Source organism: Trematomus bernacchii, unplaced genomic scaffold (genome assembly GCF_902827165.1).
Source record: "Trematomus bernacchii unplaced genomic scaffold, fTreBer1.1, whole genome shotgun sequence".
Lineage (NCBI taxonomy): Eukaryota > Metazoa > Chordata > Actinopteri > Perciformes > Nototheniidae > Trematomus > Trematomus bernacchii.
This window is the reverse complement of record NW_022987642.1, coordinates 805320-822322: the sequence shown is the minus strand read 5'-3', so window position 1 is coordinate 822322 and position 17003 is coordinate 805320. Positions and strand designations below refer to the sequence as shown.

At 42.6% G+C, this 17003-nt stretch overlaps 1 protein-coding gene across 1 annotated transcript in view; it reads left to right on the top strand.

Annotated features, from left to right (window-relative positions):
* Positions 1–1103: 1103 nt before the first annotated feature.
* ak8 (adenylate kinase 8) overlaps positions 1104–17003 on the top strand; it is a 24572-nt gene continuing 8672 nt past the window's right edge. The window contains exons 1-4 of the mRNA XM_034133740.1: positions 1104–1200; positions 1552–1636; positions 2232–2281; positions 2715–2891. Of these exons, the coding sequence (XP_033989631.1) occupies positions 1117–1200; positions 1552–1636; positions 2232–2281; positions 2715–2891 (396 nt within the window). The 5' untranslated portion in view covers positions 1104–1116. The remainder of the gene's footprint in view (positions 1201–1551; positions 1637–2231; positions 2282–2714; positions 2892–17003) is intronic.

Below are 17003 nucleotides of genomic sequence, written 5' to 3'. Positions count from 1 at the left end.
TTTAATACCTTTAGTTACTTCACAGATGTGGATGAATGATGTGAAATATAATCAAGTGTTAAATCAGACTTTAGTTCCACCTGGAGTAAATCCACAAGCTACCCTGCAGTATACAAAGTCATTCAAACTAGCTGCACCTTTACCAGCTTTGAGAACACTTTCATGATCAATCATTATAAAACATATCATATATATTATTCTGAAATGGACCAATCTGCACAATGACTACTTTTACTGTCGCTACTTTCACTATATTTTGATGAGAATACTTTTCTACTTTTACTTGAGGAACATTTTGAATGCAGGAATTTTACTGTAACAGAGTATTCCTACACTCTGGTACTTCTACTTTTACTCAAGAACAAGACCTGAGTACTTCTACTTTTACTGAAATACAAGACCTGAGTACTTCCACTTTCACTCAAGAACAAGATCTGAGTACTTCTACTTTTACTCAAGAACAAGATCTGAGTACTTCTACTTTTACTCAAGTACAAGACCTGAGTACTTCTACTTTTACTGAAATACAAGACCTGAGTACTTCCACTTTCACTCAAGAACAAGATCTGAGTACTTCTACTTTCACTCAAGAACAAGATCTGGTACTTCTACTTTTACTCAAGTACAAGATCTGAGTACTTCTACTTTTACTCAAGAACAAGATCTGAGTACTTCTACTTTTACTCAAGTACAAGACCTGAGTACTTCTACTTTTACTCAAGTACAAGATCTGAGTACTTCTACTTTTACTTGAGGAACATTTTGAATGCTAGTAGTTAGATATCTAAACAATTTATTAAATGATATAACCAAAAAGTAACCTTGATACATTCGCTGCACACCGCGTCAGAGGGCCATGAACGCACCATCGTTTCTCAGACCCAGAGATGTCAGTGTTTCTTTGAAAAAAGATATATTTATGTAATGTTCACAGGGTAACCCAGTGAAGAAGGAGCACGATACCAATATGAACCCCCTCTTTCCACTTATCACAAACACAGAACACATTCTCCACACATGCAATACAATAATACACAGTATAAATATATTTATGAGGTGGATTTCAGTGATTTTAATGTGATGCGTTCACTGTTCAGGGAAAAAGCATCCTTCCTGATGGACGAGACGGTGAAGCCTCTGAGGATTCCTCCTCAAATGTCCGTCTACGCCGACAAACACAACATCTTCCACCTGCTGCAGGTGATGTGACGATGTGACGATGTGACGATGTGACGATGTGACGATGTGACGATGTGACGATGTGACGATGTGACGATGTGACGATGTGACGATGTGGCCATGTGACGATGTGACGATGTGACGATGTGACGATGTGGCCATGTGACGATGTGACGATGTGGCGATGTGACGATGTGACGATGTGACGATGTGGCGATGTGACGATGTGACGATGTGACGATGTGACGATGTGGCGATGTGACGATGTGACGATGTGACGATGTGACGATGTGACGATGTGACGATGTGACGATGTGACGATGTGACGATGTGGCCATGTGACGATGTGACGATGTGACGATGTATCCTCAGAGCATGTTGTCCGGCCTGGTGGTGGAGCAGCCTGCTGACGCTCTGAGCTTCATGATCGCTCTGCTGCAGAGGAGCAGCACGGACAGTGAGACACACACACACACACACACACACACACACACACACACACACACACACACACACACACACACACACACACTCACACACACACACACACACACACACACACACACACACACACACACACACACACACACACACACACTCACACACACACACACACACACACACACACACACACACACACACACTGCAGAGAATCAGCACAATAAGAAGAAGGTATATATACTTTTTGAAGATTTCATTCAAACTTTTATTATTATTTGTAACTTGTTTTATTTTTTACTATTTATTTTTCAGAATTAGATTTTTTTTCATAATTTTATTTTCCTTACTTCACTATTTTACAGAATTTAGCATTTTCCCTCAGAATTTGACTTGAGCTTCAAAATGTCACAGTTTTTCTTTGAATGTGAATGTTCAATGAGTTCTGCAGCCTCTAGATGGCGCTGAGACTCTGCCTGAGTTCAGCTTACAGAACATTACCTCTTAGATTTCAACTTCAATGCATACAGTGTGAATATATAAGGAGCACTAAAGCTTAAGAAGGGACGTTGTTATTTATTATATATTTCATATTAAAGTGATTGTGTGTTCAGTCCCCAGAGTGCTGCTGCTCGGTCCTCCTGCTGTCGGGAAACACACCATGGTGAGCGGGGGGTTACTTTAAATATGTAATCCATTACAGTTACCAGTTACATCAATAGCATGTTTTTACTGAAGGGAAAACAATTGAGATTTTTTTCAAAAATGTGAGCATTTTGTCAGAATTAAGGAATATGGAAAAAGTGAGATTTTTACAAAAAAATTATATTTTTGTTAAAGAGTGAGAATTATGTAAAGAGTCAGGAATTTGAAAAAAAAGGAGATTTATTTAGACAAAAGTGAGAATTTTGAAAAAATAGTCGGAACATTTGAGAAAAACATGACATTTTGAAAAAAGTCTGAGTGTGTGTGGAGTATGTGTGTGTGGAGTGTGTGTGTGTGGAGTGTGTAAAGACACACACATGTTTTTATTAAACGTTGACACACATAGATGTCAGAATAATAATAAGAAAGGTAACTCTGAGCTTCTCCTGCAGGCCGAGCGGCTCAGTGCTGACCTGAGAGCTGTGCATGTGACCTCAGAGAGTCTACTGAGCGACCAATCAGAGCTCAGCGCTCAGGCTCGCTGTGTCCCGCCCACTGAGCCAATTCCTGTGGAGCTGCTGGTGAAGCTGGTTCAGAGGAGACTGGGAGAAATCGACTGTTTCTGCAGGGTGAGGCCTTCAGGGACCAACTGTTAATATTCTGTCTGATAGCAGGGTGAGGCCTTCAGGGACCAACTGTTAATATTCTATCTGATAACAGGGTGAGGCCTTCAGGGACCAACTGTTATTATTCTGTCTGATAGCAGGGTGAGGCCTTCAGGGACCAACAACTGTTAATATTCTGTCTGATAGCAGGGTGAGGCCTTCAGGGACCAGCAACTGTTAATATTCTGTCTGATAGCAGGGTGAGGCCTTCAGGGACCAACTGTTAATATTCTATCTAATAACAGGGTGAGGCCTTCAGGGACCAACTGTTATTATTCTGTCTGATAGCAGGGTGAGGCCTTCAGGGACCAACAACTGTTAATATTCTGTCTGATAGCAGGGTGAGGCCTTCAGGGACCAAAAAAAGAGTTTTCCTTCATCCTGTGTGTGTTTGTCTACAAAAGTGTCTTGGTCTCGACCTCTTAAAGTCTTGGTCTTGTCTTGGTCTCGACCTCTTAAAGTCTTGGTCTTGTCTTGGTCTCGACCTCTTAAAGTCTTGGTCTTGTCTTGGTCTCGACCTCTTAAAGTCTTGGTCTTGTCTTGGTCTCGACCTCTTAAAGTCTTGGTCTTGTCTTGGTCTCGACCTCTTAAAGTCTTGGTCTTGACTTGGTCTCGACCTCTTAAGGTCTTGGTCTTGTCTTGGTCTCGACCTCTTAAAGTCTTGGTCTTGTCTTGGTCTTGACCTCTTAAAGTCTTGGTCTTGTCTTGGTCTCGACCTCTTAAATTCTTGGTCTTGACTTGGTCTCGACCTCTTAAAGTCTTGGTCTTGTCTTGGTCTCGACCTCTTAAAGTCTTGGTCTTGTCTTGGTCTCGACCTCTTAAAGTCTTGGTCTTGACTTGGTCTCGACCTCTTAAAGTCTTGGTCTTGTCTTGGTCTCGACCTCTTAAAGTCTTGGTCTTGTCTTGGTCTCGACCTCTTAAAGTCTTGGTCTTGTCTTGGTCTCGACCTCTTAAAGTCTTGGTCTTGTCTTGGTCTCGACCTCTTAAAGTCTTGGTCTTGACTTGGTCTCAACCTCTTAAAGTCTTGGTCTTGTCTTGGTCTCGACCTCTTAAAGTCTTGGTCTTGTCTTGGTCTCGACCTCTTAAAGTCTTGGTCTTGTCTTGGTCTCGACCTCTTAAAGTCTTGGTCTTGTCTTGGTCTCGACCTCTTAAAGTCTTGGTCTTGTCTTGGTCTCGACCTCTTAAAGTCTTGGGCTGAAGTCGAATAGTCCATTTAGCTTAGGAACCTTCCTAACGGAGTGAAATGACCCGGAAGTCCCTCAGTGGCAGCCATGATAAGTGCCGTTCGAATTCTCTAAATGAAAGGAAAGGAGGTTTCAAACTTCCTTTATAACCTCCTTTAGCTTAGGAACCACTGGACCTCCCTAACCGAAAGGAGAGGAGAAAATGCTGCCCCACAATGCCTTGCAGCCGCAGCATTTGCCGTCACACAACAGTCGGCCGTTCACGGAAACAACCGATTATGAACGAGAAATGATATCATGAAAGTTACGGTGCTTATTAAGCATTTTAAAACGTATGTGGTAAGTTGCCAAAGTGCTTTGTTTTGAACGTTCATCAGTATTATAATCAAAAAGCTCGAAAATGACATTACCAGAACAAATGACCATATCTTCACTTCTAAAAGGGGTACATTAATAATCCTTTTTCTCAAAGCAATGATAAACCTGTGAGTTGGATGTAGAAGAGTCAGAATCAATATAGATGTTTTTTATTTTAAAGTAAATTCAGATTGAACATAGTAAAAAAATGTAAATTATAGTGTATAATAAACCATTCCTTATAGTGAAAACTACCCTTGGATGATGGGATAGTAGACTAAAAGCTTTAGGAATCCAAACTATAACATATAATAAGTACCCTGTATCAAGATTGATGCAAAACAAATGACATTTGACCTTTTTAGAGAGGTTTAGAAGAAAAAAACATTTGGGTGGAAATGGGTCGATTTGGCGTTTCTCTGGAACCCATTGGTCGATTTTGATGATTGACATCTCTTTTGAACCGTTCGAGCCAATAGAATCGAAGGGGAATTTCCACATACACACACACGTTACCATTGAGAAGTGAGAGCTATGCGCACGCAGTTTGCCCAAAGCGAAACCTATCTTACGTTCTGAAATCTGAAAACTGAAAACTAGATTTATTGCTGATGGATTATCAGAAATCATTTCAAAGTGACACAGACACATTGGATTAACCTATTGCTGTGAGTCTGTGTGTGTGCTCACACTCAGACTCACAGCCTCGCTGCGTCCCGCCGTCTCAGGCTGAGAAATCTGCGGAGCTGCAGCTGAGAAAAGATTGAGTGTGTGTGTGTGAGGAAGTCCGGGATTGGTCCATTTGGACCAATCCGCGGTCTTAACGTAACGGCTCCGCGGATTGGTCCATTTGGACCAATTGGGTATGGTCACGTCACTGTACCCAGGAAGAAAAATAAAAATCTCCAACGAGGCGTTCTGGGGCAGCAGAGGCAGGTATTTTCTGTGTTAGAGTTTTACTCGCTACAGGGTGTACTTTGAGGGTTTTTGACTCTGCAGACCGTTTACATGCATAACAACCTTCATAACACACAAGGGGACGGGTAATAACCGGAAAAGTATGTCATGGGACCTTTAAAGTCTTGGTCTTGTCTTGGTCTCGACCTCTTAAAGTCTTGGTCTTGTCTTGGTCTTGACCTCTTAAAGTCTTGGTCTTGTCTTGGTCTCGACCTCTTAAAGTCTTGGTCTCGACCTCATAAAGTCTTGGTCTTGTCTTGGTCTCGACCTCTTAAAGTCTTGGTCTTGTCTTGGTCTTGACCTCTTAAAGTCTTGGTCTTGTCTTGGTCTCGACCTCTTAAAGTCTTGGTCTCGACCTCTTAAAGTCTTGGTCTTGTCTTGGTCTCGACCTCTTAAAGTCTTGGTCTTGTCTTGGTCTCGACCTCTTAAAGTCTTGTCTTGGTCTCGACCTCTTAAAGTCTTGGTCTCGACCTCATAAAGTCTTGGTCTTGTCTTGGTCTCGACCTCTTAAAGTCTTGGTCTCGACCTCATAAAGTCTTGGTCTTGTCTTGGTCTCGACCTCTTAAAGTCTTGGTCTTGTCTTGGTCTCGACCTCTTAAAGTCTTGGTCTCGACCTCATAAAGTCTTGGTCTTGTCTTGGTCTCGACCTCTTAAAGTCTTGGTCTTGTCTTGGTCTCGACCTCTTAAAGTCTTGGTCTTGTCTTGGTCTCGACCTCTTAAAGTCTTGGTCTTGACTTGGTCTCGACCTCTTAAAGTCTTGGTCTTGTCTTGGTCTCGACCTCTTAAAGTCTTGTCTTGGTCTCGACCTCTTAAAGTCTTGGTCTTGTCTTGGTCTCGACCTCTTAAAGTCTTGGTCTTGTCTTGGTCTCGACCTCTTAAAGTCTTGGTCTTGTCTTGGTCTCGACCTCTTAAAGTCTTGGTCTTGTCTTGGTCTCGACCTCTTAAAGTCTTGGTCTTGTCTTGGTCTCGACCTCTTAAAGTCTTGGGCTGAAGTCGAATAGTCCATTTAGCTTAGGAACCTTCCTAACGGAGTGAAATGACCCGGAAGTCCCTCAGTGGCAGCCATGATAAGTGCCGTTCGAATTCTCTAAATGAAAGGAAAGGAGGTTTCAAACTTCCTTTATAACCTCCTTTAGCTTAGGAACCACTGGACCTCCCTAACCGAAAGGAGAGGAGAAAATGCTGCCCCACAATGCCTTGCAGCCGCAGCATTTGCCGTCACACAACAGTCGGCCGTTCACGGAAACAACCGATTATGAACGAGAAATGATATCATGAAAGTTACGGTGCTTATTAAGCATTTTAAAACGTATGTGGTAAGTTGCCAAAGTGCTTTGTTTTGAACGTTCATCAGTATTATAATCAAAAAGAGAAATATGAACGTTAGTTTTTACTGAAATGATCAAATAAAGTCAACATTTCACAGTCTTTACTGAGCTGTGTGGGGTTTGTTCAACTTTTAAAAGATGTTTGAATGGTGATATACACAGTGATAGATGTTAAGGACTAACGTTTATAATAAATACATTTGTATTGATTTTAAGATCTTTTCATACAATCATACGTATTGGGATCATTTGTATTAATGTGGACCGGAGGGAGAGGGTGACGAGCATAAGTTTCACTTTCCTTTTTTATTTCAATTCCAACTTTGGTCATGAAGAATATGTTTCTCTGTTGTCCCCGTTCATAAAGCATAAAACAACAGCATCAGAGCACGGTGCAGAGTCTCTAGATGAGTTTACAGTAGTCCCTCGTTCTTATTAAACATCCATGTTGTAGTCCGCTGTATAGAAAACTGTAGTTTCCATAGTTTCCCCACAGCAGCAGGCGCACATTTATGACCTCCGCTGGCGCATCATAAACACGTCGGATAGTGAAAGTGCAGTCGGATTCTCTAAAGTGCCGCAGTCTCTTCTCCTAAGTCCTTTTGAATTCTCCTATCCACTATCCCTTAACCCCGTGACCTTTCACTCAGAGGTCAAGGAATAGACGATAGGGTTAGAACTTAGGAGCTGTTTTTTTGGAGTATTCGACCGCAACCTTGGTCTTGACTTGGTCTCGACCTCTTAAAGTCTTGGTCTTGACTTGGTCTCGACCTCTTAACCTGTTGAGCCCCAAGCCTGTTTTTCAGGTCTCAGGCTCGAAAATGACATTACCAGAACAAATGACCATATCTTCACTTCTAAAAGGGGTACATTAATAATCCTTTTTCTCAAAGCAATGATAAACCTGTGAGTTGGATGTAGAAGAGTCAGAATCAATATAGATGTTTTTTATTTTAAAGTAAATTCAGATTGAACATAGTAAAAAAATGTAAATTATAGTGTATAATAAACCATTCCTTATAGTGAAAACTACCCTTGGATGATGGGATAGTAGACTAAAAGCTTTAGGAATCCAAACTATAACATATAATAAGTACCCTGTATCAAGATTGATGCAAAACAAATGACATTTGACCTTTTTAGAGAGGTTTAGAAGAAAAAAACATTTGGGTGGAAATGGGTCGATTTGGCGTTTCTCTGGAACCCATTGGTCGATTTTGATGATTGACATCTCTTTTGAACCGTTCGAGCCAATAGAATCGAAGGGGAATTTCCACATACACACACACGTTACCATTGAGAAGTGAGAGCTATGCGCACGCAGTTTGCCCAAAGCGAAACCTATCTTACGTTCTGAAATCTGAAAACTGAAAACTAGATTTATTGCTGATGGATTATCAGAAATCATTTCAAAGTGACACAGACACATTGGATTAACCTATTGCTGTGAGTCTGTATGTGTGCTCACACTCAGACTCACAGCCTCGCTGCGTCCCGCCGTCTCAGGCTGAGAAATCTGCGGAGCTGCAGCTGAGAAAAGATTGAGTGTGTGTGTGTGAGGAAGTCCGGGATTGGTCCATTTGGACCAATCCGCGGTCTTAACGTAACGGCTCCGCGGATTGGTCCATTTGGACCAATTGGGTATGGTCACGTCACTGTACCCAGGAAGAAAAATAAAAATCTCCAACGAGGCGTTCTGGGGCAGCAGAGGCAGGTATTTTCTGTGTTAGAGTTTTACTCGCTACAGGGTGTACTTTGAGGGTTTTTGACTCTGCAGACCGTTTACATGCATAACAACCTTCATAACACACAAGGGGACGGGTAATAACCGGAAAAGTATGTCATGGGACCTTTAAAGTCTTGGTCTTGTCTTGGTCTCGACCTCTTAAAGTCTTGGTCTTGTCTTGGTCTTGACCTCTTAAAGTCTTGGTCTTGTCTTGGTCTCGACCTCTTAAAGTCTTGGTCTCGACCTCATAAAGTCTTGGTCTTGTCTTGGTCTCGACCTCTTAAAGTCTTGGTCTTGTCTTGGTCTTGACCTCTTAAAGTCTTGGTCTTGTCTTGGTCTCGACCTCTTAAAGTCTTGGTCTCGACCTCATAAAGTCTTGGTCTTGTCTTGGTCTCGACCTCTTAAAGTCTTGGTCTTGTCTTGGTCTCGACCTCTTAAAGTCTTGTCTTGGTCTCGACCTCTTAAAGTCTTGGTCTCGACCTCATAAAGTCTTGGTCTTGTCTTGGTCTCGACCTCTTAAAGTCTTGGTCTCGACCTCATAAAGTCTTGGTCTTGTCTTGGTCTCGACCTCTTAAAGTCTTGGTCTTGTCTTGGTCTCGACCTCTTAAAGTCTTGGTCTCGACCTCATAAAGTCTTGGTCTTGTCTTGGTCTCGACCTCTTAAAGTCTTGGTCTTGTCTTGGTCTTGACCTCTTAAAGTCTTGGTCTTGTCTTGGTCTCGACCTCTTAAAGTCTTGGTCTCGACCTCATAAAGTCTTGGTCTTGTCTTGGTCTCGACCTCTTAAAGTCTTGGTCTTGTCTTGGTCTTGACCTCTTAAAGTCTTGGTCTTGTCTTGGTCTCGACCTCTTAAAGTCTTGGTCTCGACCTCATAAAGTCTTGGTCTTGTCTTGGTCTCGACCTCTTAAAGTCTTGGTCTCGACCTCATAAAGTCTTGGTCTTGTCTTGGTCTCGACCTCTTAAAGTCTTGTCTTGGTCTCGACCTCTTAAAGTCTTGGTCTCGACCTCTTAAAGTCTTGTCTTGGTCTCGACCTCTTAAAGTCTTGGTCTCGACCTCATAAAGTCTTGGTCTTGTCTTGGTCTTGCTGCTCTCCGGTCTTGGTAATGTCTTGGTCTCGGATAAGGTGGTCCAAACTATAAGACTAACCCACATTTCAGACCTCTGGCTTTGCAAACTAACCATGGATACATCCAAAAAAAGAGAATCTATTATTTATTATTATTATATAATATAATTTATCAAACTATAACCAGAGTGTATAATTTCCAGAACTCCTGGATCTTTCTTTACTGAAAACTGAACCACCCGTTTCACTGTGCTTTATTCATACTGAGTTTTAATATAAAATGAAACCTCCTGCGATGTGAGTTGCTGGTAAAGTGATGAATTGTGAGTGTGTGGATAAACCTGCAGATATTTCCAGTTTAAGCAGATCTGTCCCTCTCTGATCCGCTGCTGTGATGATAATAATTAGCGCTGTGGTCGCCTCTGTGTTGTACTACGATTCCCAGCAGGCCGAGCAGCGTGTGGTTGGCGTGTGTCCCCAGAGATCAGCTGATCAAAGGGCCGCGCTGCTGTCACTTCACGGTGTTATTGTGTCCTCTCTGCTGCTCCTCATTAGCATCACGTCCTGCTTCCTGTCAGTGCTCATCAGTGATCACCGTCACACAGACACACACAGACACACACAGATACACACAGACACACACAGATACACACAGCTACACACAGCTACACACAGCTATACACAGATACACAAAGCTACACACAGATACACACAGCTACAACTACACAACACCTGCCCTCTGTTCACACATCGCCACACTATCTGCTAAAAACACCAGGATGTTCTCCAGGTTCTCCAGAGATATGCTAAAGGTTGTTCTTGTGGTCATTAAGGGGTTCCCCCTGTCTTGTATCTGGCTCTAGTGGTCTGATGGAGCTTGTGGTATCCTATAGGTGGTTCTAGTGGTCATTGAGGGGTTCTTGTCATCCTATAGGTGGTTCTAGTGGTCATTAAGGGGTTCTTGTTGTCCTATAGGTGGTTCTAGGGGTCATTAAGGGGTTATTGTTGTCCTATAGGTGGTTCTAGTGGTCATTGAGGGGTTCTTGTTCTCCTATAGGTGGTTCTAGTGGTCATTAAGGGGTTCTTGTCATCCTATAGGTGGTTCTAGTGGTCATTAAGGGGTTCTTGTTGTCCTATTGGTGGTTCTAGGGGTCATCAAGGGATTCTTGTCGTCATATAGAAGGTTCTAGTGGTCATTAAGGGGTTATTGTTGTCCTATAGGTGGTTCTAGGGGTCATCAAGGGGTTCTTGTCGTCATATAGAAGGTTCTAGTGGTCATTAAGGGGTTCTTGTTGTCCTATAGGAGGTTCCAGTGGTCATCAAGGGGTTATTGTTGTCCTATAGGTGATTATAGTGGTCATTAAGGGGTTCTTGTTGTCCTATAGGTGGTTCTAGTGGTCATTAAGGGGTTCTTGTTGTCTTATAGGTGGTTCTAGTGGTCATTAAGGGGTTCTTGTTGTCCTATAGGTGGTTCTAGTGGTCATTAAGGGGTTCTTGTTGTCCTATAGGTGGTTCTAGGGGTCATCAAGGGGTTCTTGTTGTCCTATAGGTGGTTCTAGGGGTCATTAAGGGGTTCTTGTTGTCCTATAGGAGGTTCCAGTGGTCATTAGGGGGTTTGTGTTGTCTTATAGGAGGTTCCAGTGGTCATCAAGGGCTTCTTGTTGTCCTATAGGTGGTTCTAGTGGTCATCAAGGGGTTGTTGTTGTCCTATAGGTGGTTCTAGTGGTCATTAAGGGGTTCTTGTCATCCTATAGGAGGTTCCAGTGGTCATTAAGCAACGAAACGTTGGGACTGCGTCATGCATTACTGATTGAGATCAATCGGAACCGCCTTTCAGTATCCCCATTGGATCTTCAACGTGTACTATCATACGTCACATTCACAGTGATCCCTTTTTATTTACTACAAGACAAATGTGCCGTTTTATTTCATACAGTTCCATTTTGATTGAGACAGGGAAATAATCTAAACCTCACGCGTGGCGTTTCACCGTCAAGGGGGACGATATAGCGTGTACGTAATTACATTGCAAATACTGACTTGAGCCCCACCACTGTATGGGTTAGCCCTACCAGAGATTACCCAACACAAATACTCTGGAGCCGCCACTGTTCATCTGTCATACTGATCATACAGTCAATAACTTTGTTGTTATTAGCATCTGGTTAGCTAGCTATGCTAACGAATATAAGAAGCTTTTTCTCCATTATGTGATTTTAGTATTTTTAAGCAGAGGTCCATAATTTGTACGGCCCTCGGAGGATGTTGAAAAAATTGAAATGGCCCTTGAGAGGAAAAAGGTTCCCCACGCCTGCTCTAATGGGAGCCTAAGAGGAACGGTTCCTGAGTGGAACCATCCCCTTGTGAGTCATTGATCATCTGAAGCGGTCCTGGTGGCGGTGGGTGTTTTCGTGGTCGCTGAGGAGTGTCTGGATGTACAATAGGTTCCTTAAAGTCATCAGAAGGGGTTCCTTGTTCCCTATGAGTGGTTCTAGAGGTCATTGAGTTGATTTATAATTGGATAATTTATTCTGCAACGACACAGAGACAGGTTCTGTGTTGGTGTGTTCTCCACAGATGTGTCATCAGATGAAGATTCATCTCCAGTGAAGACCTGAGAGGGTTTAGACTCGACAAGAAAACACATCTGTCATCCTCTGTTCCTGATGCAGTGTGTGTGTGTGTGTGTGTGTGTGTGTGTGTGTGTGTGTGTGTGTGTGTGTGTGTGTGTGTGTGTGTGTCTCTAAACTCTACAAACAGCTGCTTCTCAGCCTCCAGCGTTTAGCTTCAACGTTTAGCATTTAGCATCAGAGTTTGGTGTGTGTTCATGTGTGTGTGTGATTAGCAGCTACTTTCATCTGATAATGGCTGTTCTTAGCCGCAGGCTAAACCCATCACACACACACACACACACACACAGTCCCCAGTGTGTGTGTGTGTGTGTGTGTGTGTGTGTGTGTGTGTGTGTGTGTGTGTGTGTGTGTGTGTGTGTGTGTGTGTGTGTGTGTGTGTGTGTTGTGTGTATCTTCTGTCTGTCAGTGTGAATGGAGGAGAGGTGGATGATTGACAGCTCCCATCAGGACCCCGCCTCATCCTGTCACATTAAATACTTTGTCTGTCTGTCTCTCTGCCTGTCTGTCTCTCTGCCTGTCTGTCTCTCTGCCTGTCTGCATGCCAAATGAATCAGAGACATTTGGATAGTTTTCCAGCTCCATACCATTGATGACACGCAGAGTCAAAACAAGGACTCAGATCAGTGGTTCCTATAAATGAGGAGGTTTGAGGAGAACCAGTCAGTGTTAGGGTTCTCCTGACGGGGTTTAATCAGAAGAGAAACCTGTCGGGTACTTTGTCCGTGTGCTGACCACACTCTCACAGACGTGTGTGTGTGTTGTTGGAGCAGAACACCTATTGTGGTGGCTGATAGCCACCCCCTCTGCTACGCGCCGTTCGTTGGATGAGGCTGAAATCTCTATTAAATAAAGAAAGGAATTGAAAACACCGGAATCAAAAGTTATAACAATTATCTGAGTTTACTGGTAGGAAACCAAACACATATACAAGTTATACAGAGTACTCCGGACTTCAGGTTTGTGATGCGATGCGGATACAAGTATCGGGACCAGCCTTCAACAAACCAGAAGCATTTTTACATACAAAAACACCAGTATTCATACTCATATTTTGAGGCGGAGATGTGTTGACTTTTCCCTTCCCCTCTTACTCCAAAGCGAATGAGAGAGTCCGTGAGGAGGAGCTGTATGAGCTGCTCACCTCCCCCAAGTGTTTTTACTGGCTGGATTCACTTCTGGTCGGGTTCAATAGTTCTCACCAGAACGTGAAATTCCAAAGTTTCACAAGGTCAGAAGTCAATCCTTATCTCTGTCCCGATCTTCACTCCCTTACCTTCCCATGGGAGTTTTTCACATAAACTATTCTTTCACAGACATTTAAACCTTTGTGCACATATTTAATGATGTCTTTAACGACCTTAAAAAGAGCATCTGGTGTAGGGGTGAAAAGGTGAGGAGTGTGTGTGAAACAGGATCTCTGGGTCAGTGAGTTAAAAGTGAGAATATCATTTCTATATATGTGATTACCCAAAACCGTTGTGATTACTTAAAACAGTTCAAACAATACATGTTCACTAAAATACAATTCAAAATAATACATGTTTACTTCAATACAGTGTAGAATCATATCTTTTTACTTCAATCCCTCTTTTGATCTCACCTCACGAGATCAACATATAGCATTTGAAACATTACCCCTGTCATTTTTTTCCTACTGTGTCTGTCCCAACATTTATATAAATCCATCAGAAGCTGGGATTTAGAGCACTTTAAACCTTTAGGAACAGTCCACAACAACAACTTTTTATGACAGTGGAGGGAGAATAAAATATGTCTAAAAAAGTTCGTCCTTGTCAGCTGAGTCATCTTACTCTTCCCCCTCCGACGCATAGGCCAACAAGTGCATTCGGTACGAAGGGGAAAGGGCAGCTTTTCCCTCAATGGTGGAACTGATGAGTCTAACACACAATGAGCGGATACAAGGCACACAACAACAACCACATGTCACCAAAATGGCAATAAAAGTAGCCACAGAAATTAGAAGAGACATTATTAAACTTTTCCCTCTTTTGGTAACACATAGTTCTGTAGAATAAAAAATACAAATCCCTTAAATTATGGGATATAAAAATAAAGTTGAAAGTTCCTCCAAAAAATGGATTGTTCAGACAAAGTTCCACACCGGCTATATCAACCTGTTTCAGCGGGAAATGGAGTTCCCTGTGCCGTCTTGGTTTGCCGTGTCTTCGTCCCCCCAGCCCGCTGACGGCGGCTTCTGAGCTGCCTTCTAGAGAGATGTGTCCGGATTGTCCTCCCCCGGCCCGCTGATGGCGGCCTCCGGGTCGATGCTGGAGAGATGTCCCGATCCTCCTCCTCCGGCCCGCTGATGGCGGCTTCCGGGTCCACTGCTGGAGAGATGTCCTCCCGATCCTCCTCCTCCGGTCCGCTGATGGCGGCTTCCGGGTCCACTGCCTTGACGAGGGCCAGATCTGTCCTGATGTCGTCTAGGGTCCTCGCAGCTGTTTTTCCCGACCGCACACTGGCTCCAGTGATACCAGTTGTCTCCCTTTCCATCTAGGCGGACGGCATGGGAGGTCCTTTGGGTCACTCTGTCGGGGCCGGAAAACCTGGGGTTGAGCCACTTAGGCCTGATGGCCTTCAACCAGACGAACTCTGCTGTGTTGGCCTCGTGTTTCTCGGGTCCCCCTTTGGCGTCAGCAACCTGTGTGGAGAAGTCTCATACCAAGCCCTTAAGTTGCTGGAAATATGGTTTTGAACTCATCTCTTCTACTTCTTTAGTGTTTATTGGCGGCACCAACTAGACTGGAGTGTGGACAAGAGACTATGCAGAAAATAATCAACAAAAAATAAAATAAAAAATAAAAGATAAAAAATAAAAAATAGAACAAAAATAAAACAAAAAAGGAACAAACTAACAAAACAAAAAATAACCAAAACTAGATTATTTCAAATGTATCAATTTCTCTTAAAAGCAACAAACAAAACAAAACAAAACAAAAATAACTAAAGCTAGTATTTTAAATTGATAAATTTCTCTTAAAATCGTAATAATCTCACATACATATTGTCTGATGTATATCCTATCCTATCCCCCCTTTTTCTGAAATAGAATGCCGTTAACGGTGTTCTTATTTTCAGAAATATCGAGCCTTATACATCAGTTATTTAATATCAGCTATATATTATATATTATTATTACTTATATATCAGGCATTAAATGTCAGCCTTCTTCCATGATTGACCTCGTTTATATTATCTGACTTATGTTGATACGTGTTCGTTTGTATTTATTTAATATACTGGGCAATTATTGCTTTTAATTCTAAATGTTCAATATGTATTTTTTCAGAATGTTGTAGCACTCCCTGTTCGCCACCAGAGGGCAGCAGCTGACCATGAATGAAGTTGTCCCCACTCACTGGTACTCAGCAACTTTGTCTCCACTGGTGTCAATTATGCTTTTATTTCAATTATTACACAGATTTGACTTAAAAAATTGCAGTTTTACATATATTTATACGTACAGTCAGGCACATTTTTATTGTGCGATATATATTTCAACAGATAGCGTGACTTCCTGAAGCAAGCTTCTACAAACCCCTCACGGCGATTGCGGCTTCAGGCAAGGAGTTGAAACTCAGTCAACAAAATCTCTTTATCGTCACGTTTAATGAGCCTGATTAACCCCACAGCAAGAGTTGTGATGAGATTCGGTCGTTCCAAATAATTAGTTGGAGGTCGCGTCTCTCTTCTCTTGTATCACCCACCATATAACAATTACAGAAATGTTATACATTTAAAGCACCACGAAAGGTAACCGCATTAATCAATCTTATCATGATCTGCGGGGAATTTAACCCTTCTGTTTTTTACACCTTCGTAGTCTTTAATTAAAGCACTGCAAAGCAACCGTATCAATCAATGTTATTTTGACTTACGGGGAATTTAACCTATACATCTTTTACAGCCTTGCAGTCTTCGTACTTAGTGAGTGAAGGGCCGGGACTGACCTACCCGCCTCTCTCAAACACTATTTTTTGCTCTAGGTCCAGGACTGAATACCCGACTCTAAGCACTTCCCCAATATCCCCAACTTGGAATATGTATTGTATTTCCCACCGTGACTAAGAACACTGAGAACGCTGCTGACAACTCTAAATTCTTTAGTATAATCAATCACAGATTTTTGATAGTCAAAACAGGTGTCTGCTCACCTTTTGTATATTGCCATGGTCTTAGTTGTCACCAGTATCTCTGTGTCCTCCCCCTGGACTGGATTCCGTCCCCTGGCTATTGGTGTCCCTTTCTAGAGATCAGCACTCATCACGTCGGGGTCACCACTTGTTGGAGCAGAACACCTATTGTGGTGGCTGATAGCCACCCCCTCTGCTACGCGCCGTTCGTTGGATGAGGCTGAAATCTCTATTAAATAAAGAAAGGAATTGAAAACACCGGAATCAAAAGTTATAACAATTATCTGAGTTTACTGGTAGGAAACCAAACACATATACAAGTTATACAGAGTACTCCGGACTTCAGGTTTGTGATGCGATGCGGATACAAGTATCGGGACCAGCCTTCAACAAACCAGAAGCATTTTTACATACAAAAACACCAGTATTCATACTCATATTTTGGGGCGGAGAATTGTTGACTTTTCCCTTCCCCTCTTACTCCAAAGCGAATGAGAGAGTCCGTGAGGAGGAGCTGTATGAGCTGCTCACCTCCCCCAAGTGTTTTTACTGGCTGGATTCACTTCTGGTCGGGTTCAATAGTTCTCACCAGAACGTGAAATTCCAAAGTTTCACAAGGTCAAAAGTCAATCCTTATCTCTGTCCCGATCTTCACTCCCTTACCTTCCCATGG